At 33.3% G+C, this 15,327-nt stretch overlaps 1 protein-coding gene across 1 annotated transcript; it reads right to left on the bottom strand.

The window, feature by feature from the left end:
- Positions 5,687–7,283, bottom strand: LOC109356699 (hydroquinone glucosyltransferase-like). Its single transcript, XM_019600180.1, has one exon. It carries the CDS (start codon positions 7,216–7,218, stop codon positions 5,803–5,805), a length of 1,416 nt encoding a protein of 471 aa, XP_019455725.1. The 5' UTR covers positions 7,219–7,283; the 3' UTR covers positions 5,687–5,802.

The raw sequence follows: 15,327 nt of genomic DNA, 5'->3' as shown, positions 1-15,327 counted from the left end.
TGTGGTTGTAACTCTCATTTGTGAAATAAATGAAATGTAACCCCATATATTACTTGTCTAAAATAATGATCAATGCATCATTTCACCAAATAATTGAAAGACAGTATTATTGGATAGATTATGTGTTCATAGAACCCTGGTGGGACAATGGACCGCCACAACTAGCATTAATCAAAATCATAACTTTAAGTGCTAAATAGAACCCTGAGCCCCACAAACAAGCAAATGCCAAAAGGCTAAAAGCAAATTTGTATGCATCTGGCTCAAGTAGTAGTGATTTGTAGTTTTGTACTTATTATTATGGACTATCTTAGGCTGAAAATGGATCCAAATTCTTAACCTGCCTAGTGCCTAACTACTCTGAATATATGGATATTTATTAGAGTAATGATATATCATCCTACTAAATTCCCATACAAATCCTCTAGCATATGTTAATTGTAAAGTAATCATTAATAAATAAAATATCAATTTGTGACACATATTATTTTTTTTATAATTAGAAGAATTTGTTAGAGGATATATCATTTTTCTATTTGTTAATCTCTATATGTTTACATTTAATTACTGTAAACTCAATCAAAAGCTAGCTGAAGGTAAATGCATCATAATTTTCTGATTTTAAAGAAACACTCACTTAACTATGGAGAAGCTTATTCTGTTATTATTATTCTCATTTTGGGTATTAGAGTTAGAGGGGACTAGAAAAGTGATAAAAATCACCCGGCAGCCTGATTTCAGTGATTGAACACATAAAAATAAAAACAAATTCTCATACTAATTTGGGATAATGTTTCTTGTCTCTAGTGTGCAAATTGTTACTCGAAAAGAAAGCACGTTGCAAATATTTTTATTTTATTTTTTAGTATCAAACTCAATTATTCACTATGTAAATGCAGCAAATGTGAGTTTTGTTTTTTGATACAAAAATGTGAGTTTTATTTGGTACTTCAGTGACAAAAATAGAGGATTCGTTTTCTATGCTCTAGTTTTTTCATCCTGTATGCATAATTTTTCCATCTTCATTTTAGGCCACGTTTAATGTTAAAAAATTAGAATGAATTAAAGTACAGTGAAAAGGTTGTATGTCAGATCGTGATAGTACTTCAATTTGGTTGGAAAAAAAACAGAGCATCCATACAAGATATGGGGAAAATTCACACATATGGTGCACCGGTGCAAAACTAGTCTGAAATCGGCAATGGAATTGCCGATTTCAGTGTTTTTCTCTCTCCAACTCCCCCCAAAATCGGCACTAGGGGTGGAGTTTTATTAAAGTAATTTTTTTCTCTCTCCCCTCCTAAATCGGCAATGGAAGGGGAGATTTATATTTATTTTTTTATTTTTTTCTCTCCCCTAAATTGGCAATAGGGGAGTTTTTGTTTTTTTCTCTCTCCCTAAATCGGCAATAGGGAGTTTTTGATTTTTTATTTTATTTTTTAGAGTTATATTATTAGCTTTAGGATTTAATTTTTCAAACACTAACCCTAACAACACACAAAATCGGGAGCAGGGGAAGATTTATTAAATCTAATTTTTTTCTCTCTCCCCCGCTAAATCGGCAATGTGGGGGAGATTTATATATTCTTTTTTTATTTTTTCTCTCCCTTATTTAATAAAACTCTCCGTAGTCCCGATTTTGTGTGTTGTTAGGTTTAGTGTTTGAACCCTAAAACTAATAATATAACTCTCAAAAATTAAAAAAAAATCAAAAATTCCCTATTGCCGATTTAGGGAGAGAGAAAAAAAACAAAAACTTCCCCATTGCCAATTTAGTGGGAGAGAAAAAAAAAATATATATATATATAAATCTCCCCTCCATTGCCGATTTAGTAGGGGAGAGAGAAAAAAATTACTTTAATAAAACTCCACCCCTAGTGCCGATTTTGGGGGGAGTTGGAGAGAGAAAAACACTGAAATCGGCAATTCCATTGCCGATTTCAGGAAAATTACACTAGTTTTATAATTTTTCAAAAAGATGCACCAAAACCGTAAATTTTCGGTCAAGGTGCACTATATGTGTGAATTTTCCCGACATGGGTGCTTTTATTTTATTATTACTGAAAGGAATCGAGTAAACATATACAAAAAGTATACATATATTTTTTTCTTCACAATACAATGGTATACCTCTAATTTATAAGAAGTTTAATATTTTTTCATCTTCATTTTGTATTTTTTTTTTTTGAAATGTCAATCAATCATAATTAAACATGAATGATATGTGATAATATTAATAATATATAAAATTGATGTGTATAAATTTTTTCTGATTTAGAAGTCCACAACCACATGTGATACAACATAACAAAAAACAATCCATATATATGCAAAAAAAACCTTAAACAATCATGGTTTAGTGGCATATATGTGGCATGGGCTTACTGGCATATCTTTGTTCTACCTTTGTTCTGTTTAAGACCTTAACCATCATATTCTAAGTCTGTGGCCCTGTTTAGGGTATTGCAGCCCACTTGTAAAGCATGATATTTTCCTAACAAAAATAGAGTATTTGAAAAGCAAACTTAGACAAAATAGAGACATCCAAAACTTTTTAAACCTTTTCACCCTTTTTTATCACCCATAAAGTCTCAGAAATTTTACTCATCTCCAAGATTAATCACATAAGTACAATTAGGATAGACATCGGTGAAAAAATGGCCCATTTCACATAAACATGGTTTTTACACGATCAGTGTATCGTCAAATCTTTATTTAGATTTTTTGAAAACTCATTAATAATTAAAAATAAAAATTGTATGACGTAGTGATAGTGTAAAAAAAGTCTTACACTATCACTATATATACTTTTCTCTTAAGTTTATTATTGCAGACAGTGGCGGATCTTCAACAAAATCTTAGAAGGGTAATAATATTTAATTAAATATAAAAAAATATAAATAAACATACATGACCAAAGATAAAATTTTCAGCTACTTTTTCAATATAAATATGTTGTCTGTAAGAAATTCATCTTCTATCTTACTACGTAATTTTGTTTAGTTGGTCATACCCAAAATGATATTTATGTAGTGGCTGAGTCATAATAAATAAAATAATACGAATAACTTGATAATATAATATATGACTTATGATAGAAAATATTTTTAAACATTAACGACTAACACCAAGAATAAAAAATTGACATTGACATCTCAAATTAATATTCATTTTCATTAAAACTCATATAATAGAATTTTTGGACTATATATATATATTATCAATATTAAATTACTTATAAGTACTCTTAGGGTATATATTATCAATGCATATATAATCCCTTTCATCAAACATAAAATTAGTATGATCTCAAACAAAATCATATTATTATAAGCAATATCAACGTGTAAGAGAATTTGATCTATTATATATAATTTTAGAAGGACCATACAAGTTGTATTATATTTATTTATGAAGCTACAAATTAAAGAAATATGTGAGTTTCAACTTGTATCTCCATAAAGATGTCATTTAGTGTAGGTAAAGGGAATATATATGCTCCAAAAAAGTGTGTCACTCTATATGTCACATTTTATAATTTAAAAGTTTAATAATTAAATATTTTTATGGCTATATACAATAACTAACATATGAAGCAACATACTTTATGAGACAACATATATATTTCCGTAGGAAAACAAAAGATAAATAGATTTTTTTTTTAAAATTCAAGGGGCAGCTACTCCCACATGTCCCTTCTATCCTCAGCCACTTATTGCAAATGTATATTTTTTGAGAAAGTCGTGTGTATGAAACCAGTACTTTTACTTGCTGAATTTTTTATATCTAATCACGTTTAACATCAATGATTTAATTAAATTATTATGTTCGAATTAAACTATATTTATATTCATTTTAACATTTGAAATAAATATTCATAATTTAATCTGCATCCATATTTTCTATAATTAAAATTATTTTAGTGAGAAACAAAAGTTATAACAAAATATTTTTTTTGGACTATCTATTTTCTAAAATGAAATATACTTTGCTGAAGTTATTTTTTATTTATTGCTTAATGGAGATGAATTTCTTATTATTGAATTTTTAATGACAACCTAAATATTTGATTTGAAAGGAGTATGCTATTCTCATCTTTCACAGAAGCAAAAAAAAATCTGAATCAGTCCTTAAATATATATCTATTAGAAAGAGTAAAGTACTATTGGTAAAGTACTATTAAGAGTATGACATAAGTACTATTTTTTTTTACTTTTTAGAAATTTTTTGTAGAAAATGAATAAATATAACATATGTCATAATTTTAATGGTCGGATGAAATAATTTATTTCTTTATTTCTTGTATTGTAAAATACTTTATTCTCATATAATAATAACTAAATTTATATTAATAAAATGATATCATAATCTTTTATGATAAATTATTATAGTTTAAAGATGGAAAGCACATGGGGAGAACATCAAAGTGAGTAATATAATGAGGCAACGTATTTGTTACACAGACAACTTGGTTTTTTAATAAACTCTTGGCTCAACCATTCAATTTATGAGGACATTTGAATTTAATACAACAGTTCAATAAGGAAATGCAAAAGGAGTCTGGATCCTCTCCTGTAATGGAGAGGCCAGTACCAGTGTAGGATCATGACACGTGTCACAGTTATAATTAAGGGTCCAGATTTTAAAATAAATTTATTTTAATTTTATATTAAAAAAGTTCAGGAAAATATTCTAATCAATCTCTTCTTCTTCCTTAAGCCAAGTTCTTTCTCTCCATTAACATCTCCTTGATATCCTCACAGAAGACCAAGCTTCTTAGCCTTCTTCACCACTACTTTTTCCACCGACGACTTTACACTTTTAGTCTTCTTCACACTCTTCAGTGATGCCCTCTTCATTGGCTTAGTATCCATCTTCTTCTTCACGGGCGATTTCACAATCTTTGCTTTTGGCTTGGCACCACTGGATACAGCCTTTGCCTTAGATTTGGTAATAGTTTGGATTTCGCAACAGCTTTAGCCTTGGATACAACCTTGGCATTCAATTTAGCCACGGTTTTACACTTCTTCAAATTAGCAACATCAGTTTTAATGGTTGGAGAGAGCTACTGTGGTGTGGTGTGATATTAGGGATGAAGAACAGATGGAGAGCTTTTTTGTCGGTGAAAAAAGTAATGGTGAAGAAGGCTAGAGAGAATCTTGTAGCAATTATATCCCTATGCTTAATTTTAGAATAAGCATATGTTTCATAGGGAAGTGGGTACATGCAATGAAAGCAGTAACTCACAATAATTGAGATTGATTCTCATATCATAGCGTAGTTGACTTGGCTGCTATGCCTCGTGGCTTTGGAATATATATGGTGCTATTTTTTTTGTTGAGAAGTAACATAGAAGGAACATGGTTCAAATATTTATGGGTCCATAATTTTACTTATTTTTCAATCAAATTTTTTTTTAAAAATTGTAAAATTCTTTTTCCCATTACTTTCCTGTACTAGGCCTAGGAGAGAAACCCAATTCAATGCAACAAAGCTGGAGGATATAATATGCTTTAATCAATTTCCACAGCCAAAACACCTTATATGATGATATTGAGATCAATGTATCTAATATCTAAAGAATAACAGCAGGATAGAAGAATTTAATATGACTTGTATAGCAATAGAAGAATTTCCCCTCTAACCCACTAAAGAGTGGCTTTTGCCAAAGCTAGCATTAACATTGCAATTACACCAAACATTCATATTATAGCACAGAAAGGAAAGAAAATACTCAAAAGCATGAAGATAAAAATAAATGAAAATGACAAATTGAATTGAGTTAATTAACTATTAACAACTTTAATTTGTTAAAGATGCTTTGCCTTGCCACTTAAGAGCCAACTGAGAAATATGCTTAGTTGAGGATCCATTTTCACCTAGAGTTTTAGCAGCAGCATCTTTGAGCTCTTTCATTCTGTAACGAAGCTTCTTCCCTTCTTCACCTTCCATCAAATTTTTAACAACACTAGCAATTTCTTCACTTTCTACCAAGACATTCTCACCAACCTTTGGTCTCAATGCCACTTTCACATCTTCACTCACCATAACAGCATTCATCTTTTGCTCTGCATAGAGTGGCCATGCAACCAATGGCACCCCATTGACCACACTTTCAAGGATTGAGTTCCAACCACAATGGGTCAAGAACCCTCCTACTGAACCATGGCTCAAAACTTGGGTCTGTGGGGCCCATGATGACACCACAAAACCCCTACCTTTTGTCCTCTCTACAAACCCTTTTGGCAAAAAGTCAAAAGGGTTAGCTTGAGTCTCAGCATTGAAATAAGATGCATTTGTAACTTTATCATTAGGGCTTTTAACTACCCACAAGAATCTTTGCTCACTCTTTTCTAACCCTAATGCAAGTTCATCCATTTGAGCACTTGTAAGGGTCCCACCGCTACCAAAACAAACAAATATAACACTGCCACGTGGCTGCTCATCCAACCACCTTAAACAATCATGGTTCCCGGTTCGACCGGTGTCCAAATTTATGATCGGTCCGACCGGGTAAACCGGAGGCCTACCTGGTTCTTCCCTTTGCAATTCCTTTATTGCCCCCGGTTCAAGCTCTAAGAAGCTATTCTCTATGATCCCATGAGCCAACTTGTACCTACTAGTGTGGTGGAGCAACCACTTGTAAGCATCGTTGGACCGGTCCTGAACCGGGTCCAACAAATCTTTTCCATGAACCGGAACGCACCCTGGTATTTGAACCGGTTCAGGAAGGTCCCTGAACTCGCATTGAACATTTTGATGAAGGTGTTGTGAAAGGTAAAAGGAGAAAGACAAAGCCATTGCAGTGGAAGGAAAGAACACATAAGAAGGGATATTGAGTTCATTGGCTACGTCAAAAGTATCAGTGCCAAAGAGATCAGAGACAACGGCGGTGACGGCGGCGGTTTGGGAGAGTAGGGCATGGCGGAGGGAGGGGAGGGAGCGGAGGACGGTGAGGGAGATAATGGTTTCGATTTTAGTACCAAGAGGGAGGTCGGAGAGGGTGACGGGTGGGAGAAAAGTGTGGGATATGGCGGAGGGGAGGGAACGGAGGACGGTGGTTTGGGCCGTGGAGGGAGGAGCATCAGTGGGGATGATGAAGATGAAAGAGAGGTTATGGTGAAGGAGTAGTGTTTTGGCGAATTCTATCATTGGAATGAGGTGTCCCATACCTGGGCTTGGAATCATGGCTACTATGGATTGGTGTTGGTTTTCCATTGAAGGAAGGTAATAAGAAAGGTTATGGTTTTGTAAAATGGAAATGTTGAAGGGATAATGGAGTGAATGAGGAAGGGAGAGATTTTTTATACAGCTTTTGGGTGCCTCGATTTGGTTCATTATTGGTGGATGGAGTAGTTTATTAGTCATTAAGGACTGCACGTATTTCATTTTCTCAATGCAGTTAATACTTATAAATTAATCAGGATCCTCTCAATTGATAAATATTCTTGTTTTTACAATAGTAATGTAGGTCATAATCATAATTAAAGGATAAAAAGTTAAAATGTTATATATTCTTTAATTTTTTCTTTTTATGTACTTGATTCTGTATTAATGAAGATGATTAAATGTTTGGATATAAGTTATGTTATTTATTATTGTTAATGTTAAAGGACAGAGCTGTTCTAGTTAGAAATAATCGAAGCATATCTAATCAGAAAAGTTTGCTGGACTCAATTTCACATGTTCAATTAGGTCTTAAAATTGTGAAACATAGAATGATATAATTCACAGTTTTAAGTAGAATGGTATATACCCTACAATTATTATTATTCAGTCTACAATTATCATGAAGTAATGAACTTATTAGTTACTTGTTTGTTGGAGTGTCAACTTCCTATTGTTAATACTTAATATCCTCAATATAACATTATTTAAATATTTATATATAATCAGTTCATTATTTATTATATTTATGTTTAAAAATTAATAATAATTAAAAATATTAATAATGAATGATATAATAACAATATAAAAAATCTTATATTATTAGTATATACTTTTTTCTTTCTCTTTAATTAATAGGCTGTTTTATTTCTTAAAGGTGGTGGCCTGGAAATTAAAAGGGGGAGTTCCAATGGAAAGTGAGAGGGGAGATATTTGTGGAAACTGGATTTGGTGTTTCGTGAAGGAGACAAATAATTTATTATTGTAGATGGAAAACGAAGAGTATAGAGAGGTCTGATGTCAATGCAAACGTAAGGCTCATGTGATCAACAAAAGTTTCTAGATTCTCTAAATTATTTCATCATGGAGCTTAATGAATGCAGATTATTTGTCTTATTTGTATTCCAATTAATATACTAGACTAATTAAAAATTATCATTTAATTAACTAGAAAAATTATAATAAAGTTATTTGTAGATGAAAAAAAATATTTACTAAAAGAGTTAGTCCTACATACTTATGGATGTTTTGGTTCGGACAAGATTTTTCCAGTACAAAAATATTTGTGAGAAACAAAAAAAAATATTACTTATTTTAATTTAATTAAATATAAATAAAGAGAGACATAATTTTTGGAATAGGTGATATAGGTTCCGGTATGCTACTGGTGCCGGACTGCGGTGACTACATGACCTGGAATACACTCTATAGTTTATTTTAAGTGATGACATGTAGAATTTTAGTCCATGAATTAACATCATTATTTACATGGTTTAATTTCTTAGCATTAGTGCTGAGGTTGGAGACAAAAATGTAAAAATAAAAACCCCAAAAATAGATACCAATCATACATTTTTGTGAATAAGAATCCTCTACCGTAATTGAGAGCAAAAAATGATATATTATTATACATAAAAGGATAAATAAGTTATTACATATTAGATTTTCTTTGATATTTCTAAAATCTGTCTCTCCATTAACTAAGATAATATATATTCCATTTTTGTAGTACTAGAAGTATCTTATCACTTTGTAGGTAAACAAATAATTTCTTTCAAAATATATGACTATCTTTTTTAATAACTATCCTTCTTATAAATCAAACCATTAATATTTTAGGATTTCTAGAAATTTACAAGCTTTTAAGTCACCAAACAATTGGCTACAATTTTCTTACCTATGCTACAATATGTCTATGGTGGTCATGCTAGTTATTTAATAAGTCAGGTTATTAAAGTATGGTCCATTTCGTAGGTTTGACTTAATCAAACATAAATGATTGATTAGTCACAAGGCAGTCTTTTTGGAATAAATGAAGTACCCAACATGTGGCACACTAGCATGTACACTTTATTGTCACACACATGTCTCAAATTAAAGAGTTGTCTTATTGAGATTTTTGTCTTCTTATATGTATGCTTCAATGTTATATTGACCCTCAAGACTATTTTTATTTCTAACTTATGTAAATAGGAAAGAAAAACTAAAAATAGACACAAATAGGAAACATTATACTCTCAATTTAAATATTTACAAAGTTTATGTTATCAATCTATTTGTTTCTATATATTGTTTGTTTTGCTTGAGAGAAAAAATAAAAAAAAGGAAGAGAACTGGGATAAATTAAGAGAACCAAGTACGACAGGAAAAAATAAAAGCAAGTAAAAGAAGAGTATGATGTTTAAAGTGTACTCTATTATTGATTAAAAAATCAAAGATATAGTCACACGCCACACAATTTTTTTAATTGAATATAATTATCGAATATTTTCCTAACTGGATTTAGAATGTGAAATTTGGAAGTCTGACATATGTGAGCGAGATAAATTTTAGTTTCAAATTGAAATTGAAGACAATTTGGACGAAACTTAATTCCAAAGGGCGAAGGGTCTCAAGAGGGAAAATTATTTCAAAATTTATAACATATTTTATTCAGAATGACACACATTTGATATAGATTTCATTTTTTGCCAATTATATTAAAATCTCAAAGAATGTTTGAATAAAAGTTATCTTAAAAAACAAAATAAATCATTCAGGTATTTGATAAGATGTTTCCCATTGCATATTCATTTGAAATGATTGAATCATGTATAGTAAATAACTGTAGCCAAGTCAAACATTTCATATCTTTCATGCTGTATTTGCCAAAGCCCAAAATAAGAACACATTTGTAATTATCCAAAATAATTGGGGATGAGTATAAGTACGAATAAGAGTCGAAGAAAATTCATATAAAACCGTATGAATGAAGAGTCGATGAAAATTTCTTCTTGCGTAAATATCCATATGAATTGCACTTTAACAAAAATATAGACATGTATAGTAAAAACAACATAATGAAAAACAATATCTCTATTCTTATATAGGTTTACACATTATTTTATAATTTATTATTATAACTCCCCATGAAATAAGAATAATATATTGTCACATTTAAGAACAAGCATCCATGTGATTGATTATGCATAAATTTTGCACTTTAGATCGTTAGGCACCAAACACCCGTGTTAAAAAAGGAAAGAAGAATATGTACCTTAGATGCTTTTTTAAGAGTTTCCATGAGGAAATGTGGATAAAAAGTATTTGTTGACTATAATAAGGTAGTAGGGCGTGGTATCGGAAAGAGGTAGGTGAATAAGAACAAAAACAATGAAAAGGTGGAAGATGAATGAATGTGGCTAACAGATAGCAAATATGTGTAGGTTTCCAACAAAATTTAGGTATATATTTATTGTTGATATTTTGTAATTCAGTTTAGTTAGTTAATATAGTTAGTGTATACTTTCTGTTTATAGTAAGTAGTTAGTTGAACATTGCTATAAATAGAAGTATTTGGCTTGTAATTCATATGAAATGATAATGCAATTACAAAGATTAGACTCACTTCTCATTGCCTTTATTCTTCTACATCCTTTATCATTAAGTTCATGATTCTTCTCCAATCTTCTTCATCTTCTTCTTTCTCTGCTCGTGCACAATCTTCTTCTTCAACCAAGTCTGCAAGTATAGGAAACAACAGTGGTATCAAGAGCTTTGTCTTTGGTGATTTGTTCTTCGATTCCTGGATCGGTGGGAAAAGGGAAACCTATCAGTTCATCCATGGCTACAAATAGTGGTTTTACAATGACATTACCCATTCTAGACAGCAAGAACTATGAAAGATGGTGCATACAGATGAAGGTTTTGTTTGGCTATCAAGAAGTGCTTGACATAATTCAAGAAGGCTATCAATCAGTGGGTGAGGATGCAACTGAGGCTCAGAGACTGGTTGACAGAGATCGCAAGAAGAGAGATTGTAAAGCTCTGTTCATGATTCATCAGTGTGTGGATAAGTTGAATTTTGAGAAGATTTCCAATGCAAAGACAGCAAAAGAAGCTTGGGACAACCTTGAAAAATGCTATGTTGGTGCAGAGAAAGTAAAGAAGGTAAAGCTCCAAACCTTGAGGAGAGAATACGAACTACTACAAATGAGAGATGGTGACACAATTGGAGAGTACTTCACCAAAATTAGATCACTCACAAATCTGATGAAGGGATGTGGTGAAGCAATGAGGGATCAATTGGTAGTTGAAAAGGTGCTGAGGACCTTAAATCCCAAGTTTGATCATGTAATTGTTGCCATAGAGGAGTCTAAGGATCTTGAGGTGTTCAAGATTGAAGAATTGCAAAGCACCTTAGAGGCACATGAACAAAGGATCAAAGAAAGAAGCTCAAAGAGAAACTCTGATCAAGCTCTCCAAGCTCAAACAAGCAGAAGGCCATTCAGTCAAGGAAATTTCACTAAGAGATTTAAGAACAAATGGAAACCTGAAAAAGGAAGGAGCTATGAAGAAACAAGGCAGGACTCAAACTCATTCTCTGGAAATAGAGGTATTGGACAAGACCAGATGTCAAAGAGAAATAAGAAGAAGTTTGATAAGAAGAAAATTCAATGCTTTAATTGCAAGAATTTTGGTCACTTTGCATCTGAGTGCAGGTTCAAGGGTGCTCATGGTAGTGGTCCAGAAATTGAAGTCAGGTTGGCTCAAGAGGAGGAATCTGAGGAGGAACAGGTCCTACTAATGGTCACATCAGAACAAGAAGTCAAGGATGATTGCTGGTATCTTGACACAGGGTGCTCAAATCACATGTCAGGCAACAAGGAGTGGTTTGAAAGACTTGATGAAAATGCCAAGAGTAGAGTGAAGTTTGTTGATCATAGCTCCATCAATGTTGAGGGAGTTGGAGATATCTCCATCAGAAGAAAGGATGGGAAGAGTGCAAGCATAAAAAATGTCCTATATGTGTCCAAGATGAAGAGCAACGTTCTTAGCCTTGGGCAACTACTTGAAAAAGGATATGAAATGACCATGACAGACAAGTTGCTCAATGTATATGATTGTGACAAGAATCTCATCTTGAGGGTTCCATTGTCCAAAAACAGATCAGAACTTTCAAGATTGGGATTCAAGTCAACAATCACAAGTGCCTATTATCTAAGACAATTCAAGATAATTGGACTTGGCATCAGAGGTATGGCCATCTGAATTTCAAGAGCCTTGAGCTTCTGAGCAGGAAAGGAATTGTCATTGGATTACCATCAATTAGTAGTCCAAGCACACTGTGTGATGATTGTCTGTCAAGTAACCAAAGCAGGAGCAGTTTTGTGTCTCACATACCAACCAGATCAACAAAGTCACTTCAGTTGATCTACTCAGATGTTTGTGGCCCCTTTGAAGAACACTCATTGGGAAACAACAGGTATTTCGTGACATTCACTGATGATTTTACAAGGAAGACTTGGGTTTATCTGATCAAAAGAAAGGGTGATGTATTCTCAGTCTTTGTGAATTTTAAAGCTCAAGTGGAAAGACAAAGTGGACATAAATTGATGACTCTGAGATCTGATGGAGGAGGAGAATACTTGTCAAATGAGATGAAGGATTTCTGTGCCAAGGAAGGATTGATTCATGAAGTAATTGCTCCATATACCCCTCAACATAATGAGACTGCAGAAAGGAAGAACAGAACCATTCTCAACATGACAAGAAGCATGCTCAGAACAAAATCTATGCCAAAAAGGTTTTGGGGTGAAGCTGTCTCTACAGCAGTGTATATCATGAATAGATGCCCTACAAAAAGGCTAAAGGAAACTACACCTGAAGAGGCTTGGTCAGGCTCAAAACCAAGGGTGGATCACTTCAGAATATTTGGTTCAATTTGTTATACTCATGTACCTGAAGCTCAAAGAAAAAAGCTTGATGACAGAAGCAAGAAGCTTGTATTGCTTGGGTATCACACTACATGTGCATACAGGGTTTATGGTCCACTAAGTCATAGGATAATGTTGAGCAGGGATGTGAGAATTGATGAAGCACAAAGCTGGAATTGGAATGAAACAAGCAATGATACAGTAAGACACACAATAGTGCAACTTGATGAAGGCCTAGCATATTTGGAACCAATGCATACTAATCAACCAGTTGGTGAAGAAATTCAAATCCAACCAAGACCACAAAGAACCAAACAACCACCATCAAGGCTAAGTGACTATGAAGTCTTCCCAGACTCAGAAATCACTACTGGAGGAGAATTGGTTCACATGGCCCTTTTGGCTGAAATGGAACCAGTAAACTCAGAAGAAGCTTTCAGACAAAATCATTGGCTTGAAGCTATGCAAGAAGAACTCATGTCCATTGAGAAAAACAGAACCTGGGAGCTCACTGAATTACCAAAAGGAAAGAAGGCCATTGGTGTAAGATGGGTTTATAAAGTAAAAATAAATCCAAAAGGAGAAGTGACTAAATACAAGGCTAGACTTGTAGCAAAGGGATTCCTTCAAAGACAAGGCTTAGACTATGATGAAGTCTTTGCCTCTGTTGCAAGAATGGAAACCATAAGGTTGGTAGTATCATTGGCAAGCTATAAAGGGTGGTGCGTCCAACAAATGGATGTAAAATCAGCATTCTTGAATGGGCCATTAGAAGAAGAAGTGTATGTTGCTCAACCTCCTGGGTTTGAAATAGCAGGGAATGAAGGATTGGTGTACAAATTGCTTAAAGCTTTGTATGGCCTTAAGCAAGCACCAAGAGCCTAGAATAAGAGGATTGATGGTTTCCTGTTGGAACTTGGTTTCTCCAAATGCACAGCTGACTATAGTGTCTATCTAAGAGGTGCAGAACTAAATCAAATGCTAATTGTGTGCCTATATGTTGATGATCTCCTAGTATCAGGCAGTGATGTAAATGAGATAAACTCATTCAAGCAAGCTATGAAGAGTGAGTTTGATATGAGTGATCTAGGAAATCTATCCTACTTCATAGGGATAGAATTCACAAGAATCAAGAGAGGAATTGTTATGCATCAGAAGATGTACATAGCTGATGTTTTGAGTAGATTCAACATGACACACTACAATTCTGTTTCAACACTTGTTGAAGCAGGAAATCAAGTGCCTCAAGACAACTTAGCTGCTGATAAAACAATGTACAGGCAAATGGTTGGATGCCCAAGGTATATTTACAATACAAGGCCTGACATTGTGTATGTTGTAGGGGTCATTAGCAGATTCATGGAGGCACCAACAAAAGGTCACCTCCAAGCAGCTAAAAGACTACTTAGATACATCAAAGGCACCATAGATCTTGGCCTACTTCTACCCAACCATCTCAGCAACCTCAGTTATGATGTAATTGGTTTCAGTGATGCGGATTGGTGTGGAGATAAGCATGACAAAAAAAGCACAACATGATATCTGTTTATGCTTGGCAATTCACCAATCTCATGGTGTTCAAAGAAACAAGATGTGGTGGCCTTATCCTCTTGTGAAGCAGAATATATAGCAGCTTGTATGGTAGCTTGTCAAAGCCTATGGTTAGATACATTATTAGTGGAACTAAAGCTAAAAGAAGAAGGGAATGGCTCTGTTTTAATGGTTGACAACAAATCAGCAATACACCTTGCCAAGAATCCAGTGGCTCATGGTCGTAGTAAGCACATTGAAACAAGATTTCACTTCCTAAGAGATCAAGTAAGAAAGGGCAAGTTGAAGTTGGTGTTCTGCAGAAGTGAAATGCAACTTGAAGATCTCTTCACCAAACCGTTGAAGAATGAGAGGTTTGAAAAGCTAAGATTGAAGATAGGCATTGTAAGATTGAATGATGACTGGATTAAGGAGGAGTATTGTTGATATTTTGTAATTCAGTTTAGTTAGTTAATATAGTTAGTGTATACTTTCTGTTTATAGTAAGTAGTTAGTTGAGCATTGCTATAAATAGAAGTATTTAGTCAAAGGGTGAGCAACTGAGCATCATAATTTTCGTCTTTGTTCCTAGGTTATTTTTAGATCAATTTACTTTGTTGGTGCACTTTGACCGAAAAATTACAGTCTTGGTGCACCTTTTTGAGATATGGGGGGTTGTTAATTTTTTTTTTAATTTCCTCCCCCCTAAATCGGC

This window comes from Lupinus angustifolius, chromosome LG09 (assembly GCF_001865875.1).
Source record: "Lupinus angustifolius cultivar Tanjil chromosome LG09, LupAngTanjil_v1.0, whole genome shotgun sequence".
Lineage (NCBI taxonomy): Eukaryota > Viridiplantae > Streptophyta > Magnoliopsida > Fabales > Fabaceae > Lupinus > Lupinus angustifolius.
This window is presented reverse-complemented; position numbering and strand designations above follow the sequence as displayed.

Excerpts from the sequence above, each read along its gene's own strand:
- LOC109356699 (XM_019600180.1), bottom strand. The coding sequence starts at position 7,218 with ATGGAAAACCAACACCAATCCATAGTAGCCATGATTCCAAGCCCAGGT.